This window comes from Amblyomma americanum, chromosome 3, assembly GCF_052857255.1.
Source record: "Amblyomma americanum isolate KBUSLIRL-KWMA chromosome 3, ASM5285725v1, whole genome shotgun sequence".
In the NCBI taxonomy this organism is placed as follows: domain Eukaryota; kingdom Metazoa; phylum Arthropoda; class Arachnida; order Ixodida; family Ixodidae; genus Amblyomma; species Amblyomma americanum.
In genome coordinates, this window is record NC_135499.1 from 29,685,504 (window position 1) to 29,701,163 (window position 15,660).

The window sequence follows — 15,660 nt, forward strand, 5'->3', positions numbered from 1 at the left end:
GTTTAGCCCCATAAGGGGAGACGCTGGTCTCAAAATAAAAGTTTTTCCTATTAAAAAGAAAAAGTGACTTCCCACCAACAAAAGTGTGGGGCGGGTTCATTATGTCAGTAAATACAGCAACCGTTGCAAGTACTTTTGTCTTCCCAGAACAATAACTGAGAGCAATAACTTTGCTATACCCACAATCAACTTTACGTGGCCCTGTGAGCAGTGTCACTGTGCCAAGTAGTCCAGCCAGTATACAAAAAGAGGGACCACAGACTTCTCGCCAATTACTTCACAAAAACATTCACCTTCACCCACCGTGCCTTGACACCCCCCCCCACTTTCTCTCCAGCCGCCTAATCCTATAATTGTAAAGGGCACAGTACAATCACTTTTTTTCCGCATGCGCACGCGTCGTTGCGACGGTGCGCAAGGGCCAAACAATGGAGCGCATGAACGCATCCGCATGTGTGCACAAGTTGGTTCAACTTCAATTTTTTTCCGTACGAGCGGATGGTCGCATCACACTATTGGCTGCTGTCCCGTGACGTGCCAGACAGCAATGCCAGGCCGCGCCTCCTCAGCAAGACGGCCGCCCACGAAGCAGAGTGAGAAACCAGGCCTAGTAGGTGCTAGCTGTGCCGAGAAACACATAATATTGGCCGCATGTGACTATTACAACTGTTGACAGCGATTTTGAGCTTCACCGTGTGCAACAGCGGCAAGCGGCAGTTTCCCCCAGGTTGTTTTGTGGCCGTCTACACGGAGTTGACCGAGCAGCCTAGAAACCTACGCTGTCTACGCCAGCCGTAACAGTGCCGGTTTTACGCGATGTGTTTATTTCGAATCGTTTGTGATAGTTACAAGTGTTCTTTAGTCGGGCGAGGATCTCCACGAATAGCAGCGAGAAGCAGCTCCCCAAGGTGAATTTCCTGTGCATAAAGCAAGCTTCACAGCGCAGTGACAAGTGTCAGTGCAGTGAAAGTGATTGCAGTCGGAACGAGTACTTTTGCGTCAGTCAGTGATATCTCCTGCAAGTATAATTACGTTTGAAAAGCTTACTACGCAAGCGTTGTTTTCCGAGTGCTGAAATGAACTTAGAACTGTACAGGCTACAGCAGATCCTGGTTCGGGTGCACGCGTGTGTACTGAGTTTGAGAACTGCCGTGAGTGCAACGTGACGAAATGAACTTCGTGCTCTGCAGCGAGTCGCATTCGTTGCAGCGGTTGCAGTGATCGCGAGCACAAGTCGTTGTGCTTCGGCCTAGCCATCACCGATATTGATCGTTGTTTCATGTGTGCTGTGCTAGACACAACTGCCGTGAGTACGACGAGACCATTCTGAAACTTGCGTTTTGCGTATGCGAAACGACTTCAGCTGCACGGCTGTTGAGCTGTTTTCTGCCGGGACTACAGAAAAGCTGCCAGCATTCTGCGGCATTGTGCTCCATAAAGTGCAACTTGCGACTATGAGTGGCCGGATTACGATGGTATGCCGGCGGCATTGTGAAATCTGTGTGAAAACATCGCTGTGCATGGCAGATCTCATATCTGGGGCGTCAATTTTTTTATTTCCAGCCAGCTGTGCGGGCCCACACCTGCAATAAATATTTCAGTTACAAATTGAATGAATCCAGCTTCCCCTGCACGTGATCATGGTCTGAGCCAAAGCAGTAGTGTTAAGTTTGGGTTGTAACACATCACCAGATCAAGAACACTTATGCACGAACAAAAACCATTGTCGCAACTCATTCGCCGGTGTTTCACACTGCAGAAGTCTCTAATATGGGCCCACTAGTGCAGCTCTTGTTCATGAGCATTTCATTTTATCTGATGCCAAAAAAGAAAAAAGACCAGAGCAGATGCTTACGCTTCTGAAAGCAGTCAACCCATATACAATTGTGCCTTATTAATATGAACACTTTGGTTCCGGATCAGAACTGTACATACAGTTTTCCTTAAAGCGAATCGTGATTGAAAATGGAAAGCATTTTCAGTAAACTGCTGTGATTACAATTTACTTTTTGCTTGGCAGTGTGGAGTGAAGGTAGATTTTGACAAATGCTTGCAATATTAAGTCCATTATCGTGGTTGCCATGGCTATTGGTAAAATGCAGAGATCTCGAAGTGCTTCGTGAGGAATGACAATCGGGATAGAAACTGTACTCTTTGAATCAGCACCTGATCCCATATTCATTGTTGTTTTCACTGCACTGCTGTCGCCAAGGTGCTTAACATCTCGGCTTTATTGGTGTCGAACAGTTGTTAACTAGCGCTTCCTAGATAAGCAGCACCAGCTTGTGTGAAACATTCTCGAAGCCTTTAGAAGGATATGTCATCAATGCACATGCATCTACTGTGTTCATTTGCCTGCGACTGCCTGCAATCAACATTATTTGCCTGCTGGATGAAGGCGATGGTGGGCATATGAGAATGTATTTGTCAGAGATGTAGAATGCCTCCTAAATTTCCTTCGCCTTCTTTGCATTTGCTGCATTTCTAAATTTGTTTGTGTGAATGTAGATGCTTGTTTGCACCTTCCACAATGCTCAGCTATATGTTTCTGTGGACACACATCTGTTCACATTTGTCGTATGGCCGTGACAGGGCCATATTTGTGTATATTGCCAAAACCACGTAAACAAGGTTTATTTTGATTTTTCAAAATGTGCTATGCGCTATTGCACTGTGGTTGGCCCTACCATGCTGACGTCGAGCCGTTCCTGAAAGTTCTACAGTGCCGGTGCAGCCATCAACCTGTCGAGGTTGAGATCACATTTAATTTCAACCCATTTCCTTAATACTTGGATTGTATTTGCAGATTCCCTGCTTTGCACCTGTGCCAAGTTCTCCTCATGCCCGACATGCTTTAACTCGAGTGTTATTTTTTCTTCTTGCCGTGTGCTCTGTTTAAAAAAAAATTGTTGCAAGTAAACATCTGTTAGATTATAACAAAAAAGGTTATACAGGCAGCAAGCGGCTTAATTAATTAATTTGTGCAGTGAACACAGTGCATCAGGAAATGAGTCGACGAGTCTTTCAGTGCCATTGATTTTGACACCAGAAAGAGAAGTGCTTTGTCAGTCAGAAAGTGCAAGCGGAGAGAGTCGGCGTGCCTGGCAGTTCAATGCTTAGCAAAAACTGCACGCTATGCTGTAAGTGGTATGAGGGCGATTCCACAGTGCAACAACCGTATGATTCAGTCTGTATTTGTCACCAAACACTTCTAACAGTCCTTGCGCTATGTTATAGTACCTGGTTACCACAGTCCAGACGTTCGCATTGCGGTCCATATTACACGACAACAATATGCGGGCCCCATTGGCTTTGTGCATTTAAACCCTTTCATTTGTCCAAACAGCAAGTTTCAATGTTACGGCTTGCTAGCTTTGAAAAAGTTTAATCCCCAGAAAAACTGTCCATAATTCAAGCCATCATATTACAGGGTGGATATTAATGAGGCATGGCTGCATACAGCAGAATGTGGTAAATTGTTTAGTTCTGATAATGTCACACGCACCAAATCATCGCACCATTTCTATGACTAGCATGGGTTCCAAGTCGTGAAAAGCACTAAATTCTCTCACACTGCTAAATTGTTGTGGCCCATTAAATTGTTCCTTCCAAATCGGTATGCTTTTTGAAAAGCATACCTGTGATAGCCAATTTTTCGTTCTTCGTGACACACTTGCCCCTTAGTCTCTTTGAGAAAGCATGCGATAAAATCCTTTATAAAATAATGTCTTGCATCATACTGTTCTGAGTGGGATTTAAGTGATCCTAGCCAGTTCACAGCAGTTGGCCCATGCTAACTCTTGCTCATCCTGCCTTTCTTTTTTTGGAATCTCGGGCAACCCGAAAGGTATTGTACTTGGCCCTTCCGTTTTTCTTACATTCATTAATGACCTTCCTTTCACTTGATGGGATTAACGCGCTACACACAGAGAAAAACCGGCAACTGAAATGACCGATGCAGGACAAGCACCCCATTGTACAAATCACAAATGTTCACCTTACTTTTAAACGGACTACAATTTTAGCTCGTGCAAGGGACAAGAAAAAAAATAAAAGAAGCCTTTGATATATGGGAGGCCGGTGAAGACTAGTGCGCAAGCACACCCTCGGTGTTGTTATCAAGTGAGGATTTAGAACTAATCAAGAAACGAAGGAGCGTGCAACCCAGCCGGTGGCAATGAATTGATTGTTTTGAGCATGTGCATGAAATGTATTTATGTCCCCTCGCACCAGAATAAATTTTAGTTGCCGTATTTACACGATTGTAAGACGACCCTTTTTTTTTTAATTTAAATTTCCGAAGTGGGGGGGTCGACTTACAATCGAAACGAAACCTTGAACTGCCAATAAAAGCAAGAAAAACAATCTATCAGGGATGCTACTGCGATGTTAGAAGTTTTTGTTTGCTCTTTGGCTCCAAGCGTAGCATTCAGGTATTCCGCGGGCTTTTTGGCCAGGATTTTTAATTTTTTATTTTTACTGCGCACACTGTTACCCACCGAGATGGTTCAGTGCTACTGAACAGGATACCCGGGTTAGAACCCGACCGCGGCCGTTTCGATTGAAGCGAAACGCAAGGCGCCTGTGTGCTGTGCTATGTCAGTACAGCAGGTTAAAGATCCCCAGGTGGTCGAAATTATTCCGGAGCCCTTCACTACGGCACCTCGTTCTTCCTTTCTTCTTTCACTCCCTCCTTTATCTCTTCCCTTACAACTGGGTTTCCACCGATATTTGAGACAAATACTGCGCCACTTCCTTTCCCCCAAAACCAATTTCATTTCATTTCACTCGCGGGAAGGGCCACTGTCCCGCTGTTCCAATCGCGGAGTCTGCGCCAGCGCCTGGGAGTATCGCTAGCTGATGGAAGAGCCGCTATTTCAGTTGGTTGCGAAATAGGTAACAGCGGCGCTTCTGGGGAATGCCGATGTTTGTTGGAAGAGCAGACGCCCCGACACCGATCACTCTTTGTTTGGTGGTGCTTGGAGTTGGTGCTTTTGACTCGACTGCCGGCCGTGTGCTTCGCCACGAGCGCTCCAGATTCGAAAAGCATTCGGCACTCATTCACTGCAGCGTTCAAGAAAGAGGCCATCATTTACGCCGAAGAAACCAACAACTGCACGGCGGGCCGCAAGTTCAACGTTTCTGAACGGTTGGTGCGGGAGTGGCGGAAGCAGCTAGACAAAATTTTAGATTGAGACTCAAAGCGAAGAGGTTTGCGTGGGCCGAAGTCGGGACGCTTTCTGGAGCTGGAGGTCAAGCTTGCAGCGTATGTCACCGAAATACGTGATCGGTCCCTTACAGTGACATGCGAAATGATCACGCAACAAGCCTGGGTCTTTGCTGCGGAAGCTGGAATACTCCGAACAGACTTCAAAGCCAGCAGGGCTTGGGCTTCGTCGGCGTACTAGTGTATGCCAGAAGCTGCCTGCTGCTTACGAGGAGAAAGTTCTCGCCTTCCATAGGCACTACCTCAAGCTCCGCGACTCGCGGCGATACCTGCTCGGCCAAATAGGCAATGCGGACCAGACTCCCGTCTACTTCCACATGACGAGCAACACAACAGTGAGCGTGAGGGGAGCTCGCGAGGTTAAGCTTCTCACAACAGGAAACGAGAAACTTCGGTTCACTGTTATGCTATCATGCTTGGCAGATGGCACGAAGCTCCGACCGTACATTGTCTTCAAAAGAAAAACTATGCCAAAGGAAATGTTCCCGAAAGGTATGATTGTGCGAGTGAACGAAAAAGGCTTTATGACGGATGACTTAGTTATTGATTGGTACCGTCGGGTGTGGCTTTTGAGGCCAGGGGCATCCCTCAAAAATTGCAATCCGAACCTCCTCGTGCTGGACTCATTTCGCAGCCACCTTACCGCGAAAGTGAAGGCAGAGCTCCGAAAAGAAGATACAGATATGCTGGTGATTCCCGGCGGTCTGATGGGGCAGCTGCATCCGCTAGACGTTGGCATTAACAAGCCATTCAAGGACTTGCTCCGTACAACGAGTGGCTGGCGGCAGAAGGGCGGGAACTTACGCCAATGGGGCGCGTGAAGAGAGCCTCCCTGGCGGCTGTGTGCGGGTGGGTGATTCCCGCTTGGGCGGCCGTTCCACGCGATGTCGTGGTGCGGTCATTTAGGAAGTGCGGGCTTTCCATGGAGGACGATGTGCTGTGGAATCGCAGCGGCGACGACGAAGATGACGACAGCAGTACCACTGAAGATGACTCAAGTGAGGATGAATAGCCCATCTATGCAATAAATTTTCGTTTCTGAAGCGCTCCACCGGTGGTTTTTTTTCGGACATGCGATTGGGGGGGTCGACTTACATTCGCGTCAACTTTTTTTTTTCGGACATGCGATTTGGGGGGGTCGACTTACATTCGAGTCGACTTACAATCGTGTAAATACGGTAGTGCGTGCTTGTCCTATGTCCGTCGTTTCAGTTGTCAGTTTTTGTCCGTGTGTAGCGCGTTATTCCCAACAAATGTACAACCAACTAGCCCACATTGCTGCCTTGCTTCCTCTCACTGTTTCACTTAACTAGTCTTCATTGATTGCTATATGGTCTGCCATCCCACTATCAATATCAACATTCCAACACTCTAGAACAACCGTCTTTGTGCTTGGAATTGGCCTATTTGGCAATGTTAATAGGACTGCATTAATAGTTTTTACTGTCGGCCATGCCCGTCTCCATTACGAGCTGACATGTGTCAGTATTTCCTTTGTGCTTTTATCCTACCCTATTTCAAGCGAAGCAACACAGACTTCCATTATGAGATGTGGTTAAAAAAGCTAGGTGCGTGTGTTTACGCATGTGACAGTTATGTGCATGTGTCATTTTATCCTTATCCTCATCTGAAATGGCCAGCCAGTATGTTATGGGGCCAGCATTTACAGTGTTTATAAAAGGGTGCCTCCTTCTCCTCTATAATAAAGCTAAATTTCACATATAGTTCTGTCGTCATGAATGGAGTCAGATTACAGCTGTTGTGAATTTTGTGTGTGAATGTGATTTTTTCACATTGACGGCAGTGAAACGCATGGAAAGGCACAAACCTGTACTCAATATTAATTTATTTATAGAGTTGCTGTTTTCCTTACATTAGTAACATGAGTTTTCATATAAGGCCCTAAGGAGGATTATCATTTTGGTGCATTATTTTGAAAAGGAGGCCACAAAACAAGAAATTTGTTTGCCTAATACATGCAGCCCTTCTAGGACTGTTTAAATTCTCATACACACTCTTTATGAAGCCGAAAAGTAGGCATAGCCTAGGCAAAGATCTTCAAGCAGTTAGGTTAACAACTAAATCATTTTAACATAAGGTATGCCTAAAGGAAACTTTGGCAGTTCGAAAACCAAACTGGCAATGAAATAAGCTTTACTTTGCGGAAGATGTTGCTAATAACAGCTAGCACGTTACAAAATTTTATAGAGTTACGATCCCTAATTTTTTTTTCTGCTCAGAAAAGTCTTAAACATTACTGTAAAGCTATAGACCTCCTGCATGTTTGTAAACAAACGAGGTGGCGCTCCAGTCGCTAGTGAGTTTGTGGTAGGCAAAAGGTCGGGGAGTGGCGTCGCGGATAGGTGTTGAGCGCGGGTTTTCAAGGCTTGTAGGCGTGTTTCCAGTTTCTGCGAATCATAGCAATGGTCGATGCTTCCAACTTAGTAATTTGTTGAAGTACACGAGCTCGCGTTGGCCACGTGCGGCCTATAAAGAGAAATAGTTTGCCACTGTATAGTATATATGGTTAGTAGTAAACATGTAGAAAGCGTTCCTGCCATTTATTTATGCGCTAGGCATTGAATAAAACAAGTTTTGACACTCTGCACTAGCCGGAATGATTTTACTTCGGGACAATAGTGAGGGGAAGTGCTGGCCTTATTTCGTCGGAGCAGACATGAGCTCATCGTCTGCTGACATACGTACGTGTCGCGCTGTGCGAAAAGTGGGGACAGCGTCGTGTCCCTGATCTCCTGTCTCGCTTAGCGCTGTTTTTAGCCGCATGACCACGCACCAGCCAGGCCGACTTGTCCTCTTGTTAAGCTGGTCGATTTGGTGAAAATTTTTTCATTTCTAGAATTATTTTCTTTCCTAGCCCTGAAGTCTAGTTTCGGGACGAAAAATTATAGCAAAATATTGAGTACAAATTTATAAATTACGCTTTTTAGACGTGTGGTCGTCAAAAATTGTGAGGTAATTTCTTAGATTTCAGTGCCGCATTTCTTTGACCAAAGCGAAAGCGAAGATGCCATAAACGAGGGAATAAACTTTAAGGTTCGTTTTGTGACCTCTCACATTTTCTGCGACTGGATCACTCACCTTCGTAATTCGCATGAAAATCAAATGATTCCATTTGTCGCAAACTATTCCTGAGACATTGAGGAGCGTAATAAATCTCTAGATTTTTTTCTCTACACGTGCAGTACTGTGTTAGTTATTTCTTGTAAGAAACGTTTTCATGTAACTATGCATGCATAAGTACTGATCTTATAGAAAAGGAACTAATCGCGTCATCGTACAGAACAGGGCTTTATGTACATGCTGGCATAAAAAAACTGCGCACTATCTACTCAATTATTTGAGACCTTGGGGGGGACTTGACGACGGTGTTAATTATAATTACCCAGAACTGCACCAGGTATAGCTATAAATAAAATAATTACTGAAACTGGCGTAGGAATTTCATATTTGCACCAAGTTTAGTTACATATCACATGCATAAATAACGAAAACACTTTTCATTTCCGCGTCCCCTCTCAATCTCGCCACGTGTCTGTTAGTAGCACGCCTGTGGCTGCTCCTTTCCAAACAAGCTTCGCGATCATGTACTACCTCATGAAACATGACACATGCATGATGCAATGAAAAAGCATATGGCATTTAGCACACTTAAGGTACGCTATTCTAAGCACACCAACGCGACCGCGCAAGATTGACACAACTTAACAGACTTCTTTCTACTCGAATGAAATAATTACGTCGTCATATCAAGAAACAGTTTCAAGTAAATATTAAATGTTATAAAACGCGCCATTAAAACATGATGTGCTATTAACAAAAAAACGCATTCCTTTGGGACGAGCGAGTGAACCTGTCGGCGCCCCGTGCACTCCGGCTCAAGGTGATAAGTACGTGTGCAGCTGCATATGTCTTTTTTTTCCTTGAGCAATTGTCAGCCTACTATCCTGAAGTTCAGGTGAATGAACGCAGTAACTTGCATGCTATTAAGTGCATTGAGTGGCAGTGCCTATCGACTCCCAGACTTCGCGCTTTACTACCGTGGCCCAATGCCTAATAGCCAGTTTCCGAATGCAGAATTTATGCGCGAGAAACCTATCGAGGCTAATTTAATATTTTTTATGCTACTACGCGGATCCAGCAGTGACGCAGCTGATCAATAAATGCTGCTTCTGCAGTGCACAGGCTTGAAGCAGCCGCCGGTAGCTGCGGAAGCTGCAGTAGGCACGGGCAAGCGGAACCTGTTTTGCCTACCATGCGAAAGTCGCTGCTAACATCAGCGCCACCGCATCTTCGTGACGTCGCGGGGTAAGGAGGTTCATATGAGAGGATATATGCATGTATGCCCTACATACACTTATAAGCTTATTTTTTATTTAATTGTATTTTGCAACAACACAGCTTTCACCTTGTAAATGTATTTCTACAAATTCTGCTTGAGATAACCACTATGCATGGTCAGTGCATCCTGTTTCCCTAAATATTTGAAGTATTCTTTCCGAACCTCAACCAGGAGCCGTCCAGATGTAAGCCAGTTTACCAGCTCCCACATCATGTTATGTTTACACTAAAGGTAAAAGGCATGTATGGCCTTTGACTAAGTACTAAGCAACCACTTTGTTTTCATTAGCATGGGCACTTTCAGAATTTTTCGGAGTTGTACAGACAACATGCCAGCTTGTTTCTGCATGTGTCACCATTGACTGGCTCTGAGCACAACTATCCAGGCTTGTTTGCACATTCTAGCTTGCGCAATTCTCATCCGTTATGATCTAAGGAATGACTGCTAAAATAAAACTGGTCACCTGCTGTCACTGCAAAAAACAAAGCTTTGCATTTCAGCGCAGTGATAGACGGCTTGGCCCCTTTAATTGTCACTACACTGTGCTATTTCAATTTTGGCTTTTCTAACAGATTGAATAAAATTAGAGAGAAAGCAGTACTGTTGCACAGTCACTCTTCTGTGAAATGCAACACTGCTGCAGTTACAACTGATTTTACATATTCCAAATTACTGGGAATGTCATAATTTTTTCGTGTATTTGGGTTCGTATTCGACAGCAGTGTGCTAAAATATGGAATTTTTAATACATGCACAATTCAGACACACACTTCTGATATCGACGAATAGATAAGTGTCTTTTGCAATAACAGTTAAGTGGGGAGACAGCACGGAGGCCTGTTTATGATAACCAAAGTGTGCATGGATTAATGAAAAAGCTACAAAATAAAGGCTATTAAAATATATGTAAAAAGACTGCAATGCGCTAGTGTGAATAACTGATGATATAACCTGTGCCTGATCTCAGCTATGTGAATTTCCCCGTTATAATTACAAATGATCGAATATGACTGTACTGCTAACCTATATTTTGTTCTAGTCTCGTATCCTTGGCTCCGAGAATTCGCGATACGAATCGCGCCATCGTTCTGAAATCGCTATTGCATGTTAGGGTATAGCGTAACTTTCAATGGGGGTACTCTTCAAATATTAGGAGCAAAAAATCTTAGATCGTAGTTAGAACGGAGTCTAGCCGACTAGCGGTTGAACGAGTTGTGTCACGATCAAGGTGTGATGCCTTTTTTCACTTTCTGAAGTGGAAATAGCGCAAACGTTAATCGTTTCCCACAAAGCTGTTTTAGAACCTCGCCTGCGGTGTTGCAAAGTTTGTTGCAACTTCGTTCGCGGACATCAGAATTGGCTGCACCGAGATCCACAGCTATCACAGCCGATTGGGGTTTTACCTGCTGTGAAAAATCTCACAGCTAAACACATCTCGGATGAGCCACGATATCAATATGTGTATATTCGTACGGCAAGATATCTTAGTGCTTCGCTACGGCAGATGCTTGTGCTGCTGCGGCGGCACTGATGAGCGCGCCAATCAGAACGCCAGAGTCGTCCGCGCGGTCGCATGCTGCAAACTTGATCGTACAGCACCTCATCCGCAGTTGCGCCCTCGTGCGCTCGTGCGCATGGTTGCAAGGACGCGTGCGCATGCGGAAAAAAAACAATCGTACAGCGCTCTTAAAGCACGACTGGCGGGAGACTGGTGGGGTCATGCAGTTGTTTAACGTGAGAGGAGTCCATTCTTTTGCGTGAACTTGTTGGCCTCATCACCACCGTCTTCCAGATTATATTCTGTCGGAGAATGACACTTGCACTTCGGTCCTCCAGCCTTCAGGAGACAAAGGCCTGCCTCCTTCCCTTTTCTGCCTAGCCTAGGCTACAGGGCCACAAAAAGTTAACCACACATATAGCAGTGTCATTCTGCAGCCGCATAGGTCACTATTTCCTTCCCACCAAGCCAATCTGGCAATATCACTAATCGATGAATCGCATAACTATCAATTAAATCTATATATTATATTTTCTATCTATAAATTATACCTATAAATTATATTTTCCTTGCATCAAATTGTGTTTCTTTTGACTTTTTTACCAATATGTTCCTGTATAGGCACTTTTCTCCAAACCATGTTAAAATCCTTCAAAAAGATGGCAGCATTGACAAATAAATAAAAGGCCTCTCATTTTCCCTACTACAGTTACTTAATAAAGATTGTACCCCTGCACAATTTAGCTGCTCGGCTGGTCTGTAGTGGAAGGGCACAAAAAGCCTCCATGTGCTGACAGTAATTTTGTTGCTGCAAAAATTCACGACAGTGATTAAAAATTCCGCCTATGACCAAATACGAAGTGTTACAGCAGGCATAAGGGTGACCAATACTGACTCTTAAATGATGCTTCTTTAAAAAAGAAAGCTTCCCATGAGGGCAGTAACGCACATGCACAGCTGAGCAAGGCTTCTGGAGATTCCAGACATGCCTGCAAATGCGTACAGCCACTGGGTCAGCCCGTTATGTCTCGCACCAGCATAACCTGCATATACCAGTGGAGCTCACCCCTTGTGTGAGAGCTTCAGTGAAGTAAGACATGATGTTGGGCTAGTCTGTTCATAGTGAATGACAAAAAAACTGTGCAAAGACAACAGGACAAGAAAAGATGCCTCTTGTTCCGTCGTCATCCCGCAATTTTTTTCTGCATTCACGAGGTTCACTGACCTCAGATCCAGGTAGGTGAGTGCCTGCAGTGCAGCCACAGCAGGTGGTACCAGGCGCACGACATTGCTGTGGCAGTCCAGGTACTCCAGCAGCACCAGGCCACACAGCTCGGCGGGGAGCTCGCTCAACCGATTTCGGGATAGGTCTGTGCAAGGTCACATTTCAAGACTCAGCAAAAACAGTCAATGCGAGACATCAATGTAATGCACCATGCCAAAAACTCACTGAATGTTGACACAGGTACAGTCAAACCCATCAACAAGAAAATGGCTACTGAACCAATTTGAAGCAAGGCAACTTTTGAAAGTTATAGGGGGTACTTCAGGGACTTACGTGCTGTTAATGCAAAAGTACTGGTGGCGCATCTAGAGTTGCATCAAAATTTTGTGCACAATCTACTTGTGTTGTCTATGTCTAGGTTGCCAGTGTACGTCTGCCACCAAACCGCAACCTTTCGGAACTCCGAGCTGCGGTCAAAGATGCGTTCCTAGGTTTGGTTGCCTCCATATACACTTGGTACTGTCCTTGGTGGCAGAATGAAAACTCCACTAATCCAACTTTATCCACCTGCTAATCCATCTTAATCTGACTTAACCCACCCACTGACCTACATCAATCCAACTTAATCTACCCACTAATCCATCTCGTTTTGAAACACCACATTTTGGGCGACGCTGGGGTTTCATGACCGATGAGCCATCTAATGCTTTCGCATTAATATGGGCTCTACACTAATCAAAAAAGCCATATTAGACCATGCTCCCGAGCTACAGCAGCCTGTTTATAAAATGCAGAACTGTGACTACTGAACGAAGTGATATTGATACGTGGCGGCTAGAAGCAGCAGTAGAAAGAGCAGGGGTAACCTGCTACGCAAGGAACCGATGGCTTGGAGTAGACTCTCAGCGCATTTCCGCGTCGTCTTCGTTACCAACCACTTCGTCGTCCTCCCAGCGTCCGTAGCATGACCCCCCCTCGCGGCAAAAGCACCGTCCCGGTGCGCACTACACAGGCCAGCTAGACAGCGAGTTGTAAGGTTTGAGGCGGGACGCATGGACAATGTCGGTGCGGGGTGCAGCGGCCGGAGATGGCGGATGTAGCGGGGTGATCTCGTACTGCGGTCACCGGACGTACGACCCGATAAGGGCCTGTATATCGGGGGAACAGTTTTTCACAAAGGCCCACACGGCGGGAAGGGATCCAGAGTAACACAAGGGAGCCAGGAGAGTAGGTGACTTCACGAAGGCGACAGTCATGACGTCGTTTCTGATTGACTTGGGAGGCCGACAGCCGCTGGCGGGCGACAAGACGGGCAGCGTCGGCGCGAGCGATGGCGTCCCGAGCGTAAGGACTCGTGGAGGCGGTGGCGGGCAGTACACTGTCGAAGGGCAGCAAAGGATCGCGGCCAAAGAGAAGGTAAAAAGGGGAGAAACCGGCTGTATCGTGACGCGTAGAATTGTAGGCGAATGTAACAAATGGGAGGCTAATATCCCAGTCGCTGTGATGGTCGGAGACGTACATGGAAATCATGTAGGTGAGGGTACGGTTCAGACGTTCAGTGAGGTCGTTCGTCTGCGGATGGTAGGCCGTGGCGAATTGATGACAGACGGAGCAGGAGCGGAGGAGTTCGGCGACCACTTTGGAAAGAAAGCAGCAACCGCGATCGGTGAGCAGGTGACTGGGAGCACCGTGGTGGAGTATGACGTCGTGCAGGAGAAAGTCAGCGACATCAGTTGCGCAGCTGGTTGGGATCGCTCAAGTAATAGCGTAGCGCGTGGAGTAGTCCGTCGCGACCGCGATCCATTTGTTTCCCATAGCAGACACCGGAAAAGGGCCGAGCAGGTCGAGGCCGACACGGGAAAACGGGTCTACGGGGATGGGAATCGGCTGAAGGTGCCCGGGAGGGAGAACCGAGGGCGTCTTCCGCCGTTGGCACAGTTCGCAAGCGGCCACATAACGGCGGACAGAACGATATAGACCGGGCCAAAAGAAGCGGCGGCGCAGGCTGTCGTAGGTGCGGGAGACTCCAAGATGACCGGCCGTGGGAACGTTATGAAGCTGTTTGGGTGTTGGGTGTTGGGTTTTATGGCACATAGGCAGCTAAGGCCATCATGCGCCAAACTCAAGGTGTAGAATTGGCTTTCTGTAGAATGTTTACGAATATCAAAAAATGCCGATGGCGTAGATGACCTAAAAACATTGTGCTGCCTAGTAAAAGAAGAGAAGAAATTTGGAAATCGCTAATGGTAAAAGCGTTAAAGAAGGTCAGGCAGCCTTAGCGGCTATCCTTGGCTAGGCAAGGATCCTGAGGCTCCCAACCAATCAAATAAAAAGCCTCAGCCTACTTCTCAGGAATGAGAAAGTGGCTGAGGTGTATCATGTAATAATGGGAACCAGTGGTTCAAAAATTACAGTTTTTCGAGGATGCCCGCTGCTTTTAAAAAGCTAAAAACGGAGGGTATGTTAACAATGGCATTATCAGCTAAGAGCAATGTTGGGTGAAAAGGAATGTATTCATGATAAAATTGAGTGAAGTACTTTTTTCTTAGTTTTTCTAGTTTCACACATAAGAATAAAATGTGGTTAACAGTAAGTTCTTCTCCGCATTCCTCACAACCAGGTTTATCTTGTTTTGTTAGCAGGAAGTTGTGCGTGAGGTGCGTGTGGCCAATTCGCAGACGGCATAAAACCACTTCTTTAAAACGTTCCTGGTGCACACATGACTTAAATTCACCCAAAACTGGTTTTACAAAGTGCAGTTTATTATTCACTTCGCTGTTCCAACGCGACTGCCATTTTTGTCTTAATTTCTGTTGAACTAATTTCATACAGTCATTAAAGGGTATATCTACTTTTTTTATTTCCTTGCCCCGAGCTTGAGCGGCACACAAATCTGCTCTCTCATTTCCTTTTATTCCGACGTGGCTCGGGACCCAGCAGAGTTTAATGTTCTGTCCTCGAGCTGTTGCTGTTACAATGTTGTGTATGATGTCCCCAAGTATGGGAGTGGTTGCGTTTCTAGAGTGGAGGGCTGTAAGTACACTTAAAGAGTCTGTGTAAATAATAGTGTTTTTGAGGTTCTCGTTTAGTATTTTTTTTGTTGCCACACATACTGCGTAACATTCTGCGCTGAAGATGGATGCGCACTGTGGAAGTCGCATTGCTGTCTCCGAATTTCCTCGCACCACTGCGCTTCCTACGTAAACATTCGTTTTTGAACCGTCAGTGTAAAAGTCCGTAAAACTACTGTATTTTTCTTCGAGTGCAAGGAATTCCTGTACTATATGTTGTTTTGGAGTTTGTTTTTTTTGGAACTGCGTAAGGGTAAAATCACAGATTGCCGGAAAATT

At 45.7% G+C, this 15,660-nt stretch overlaps 1 protein-coding gene across 10 annotated transcripts in view; it reads right to left on the minus strand.

The window, feature by feature from the left end:
- The window catches only part of Lrch (Leucine-rich-repeats and calponin homology domain protein), a 314,440-nt gene that overhangs the window by 285,703 nt on the left and 13,077 nt on the right, over positions 1-15,660 (minus strand). For all 10 annotated transcript variants that reach the window (XM_077657196.1, XM_077657188.1, XM_077657195.1 and 7 more), the window contains exon 2: positions 12,311-12,455. In XM_077657196.1, coding sequence (XP_077513322.1) covers positions 12,311-12,455 — 145 coding nt within the window. The remainder of the gene's footprint in view (positions 1-12,310; positions 12,456-15,660) is intronic.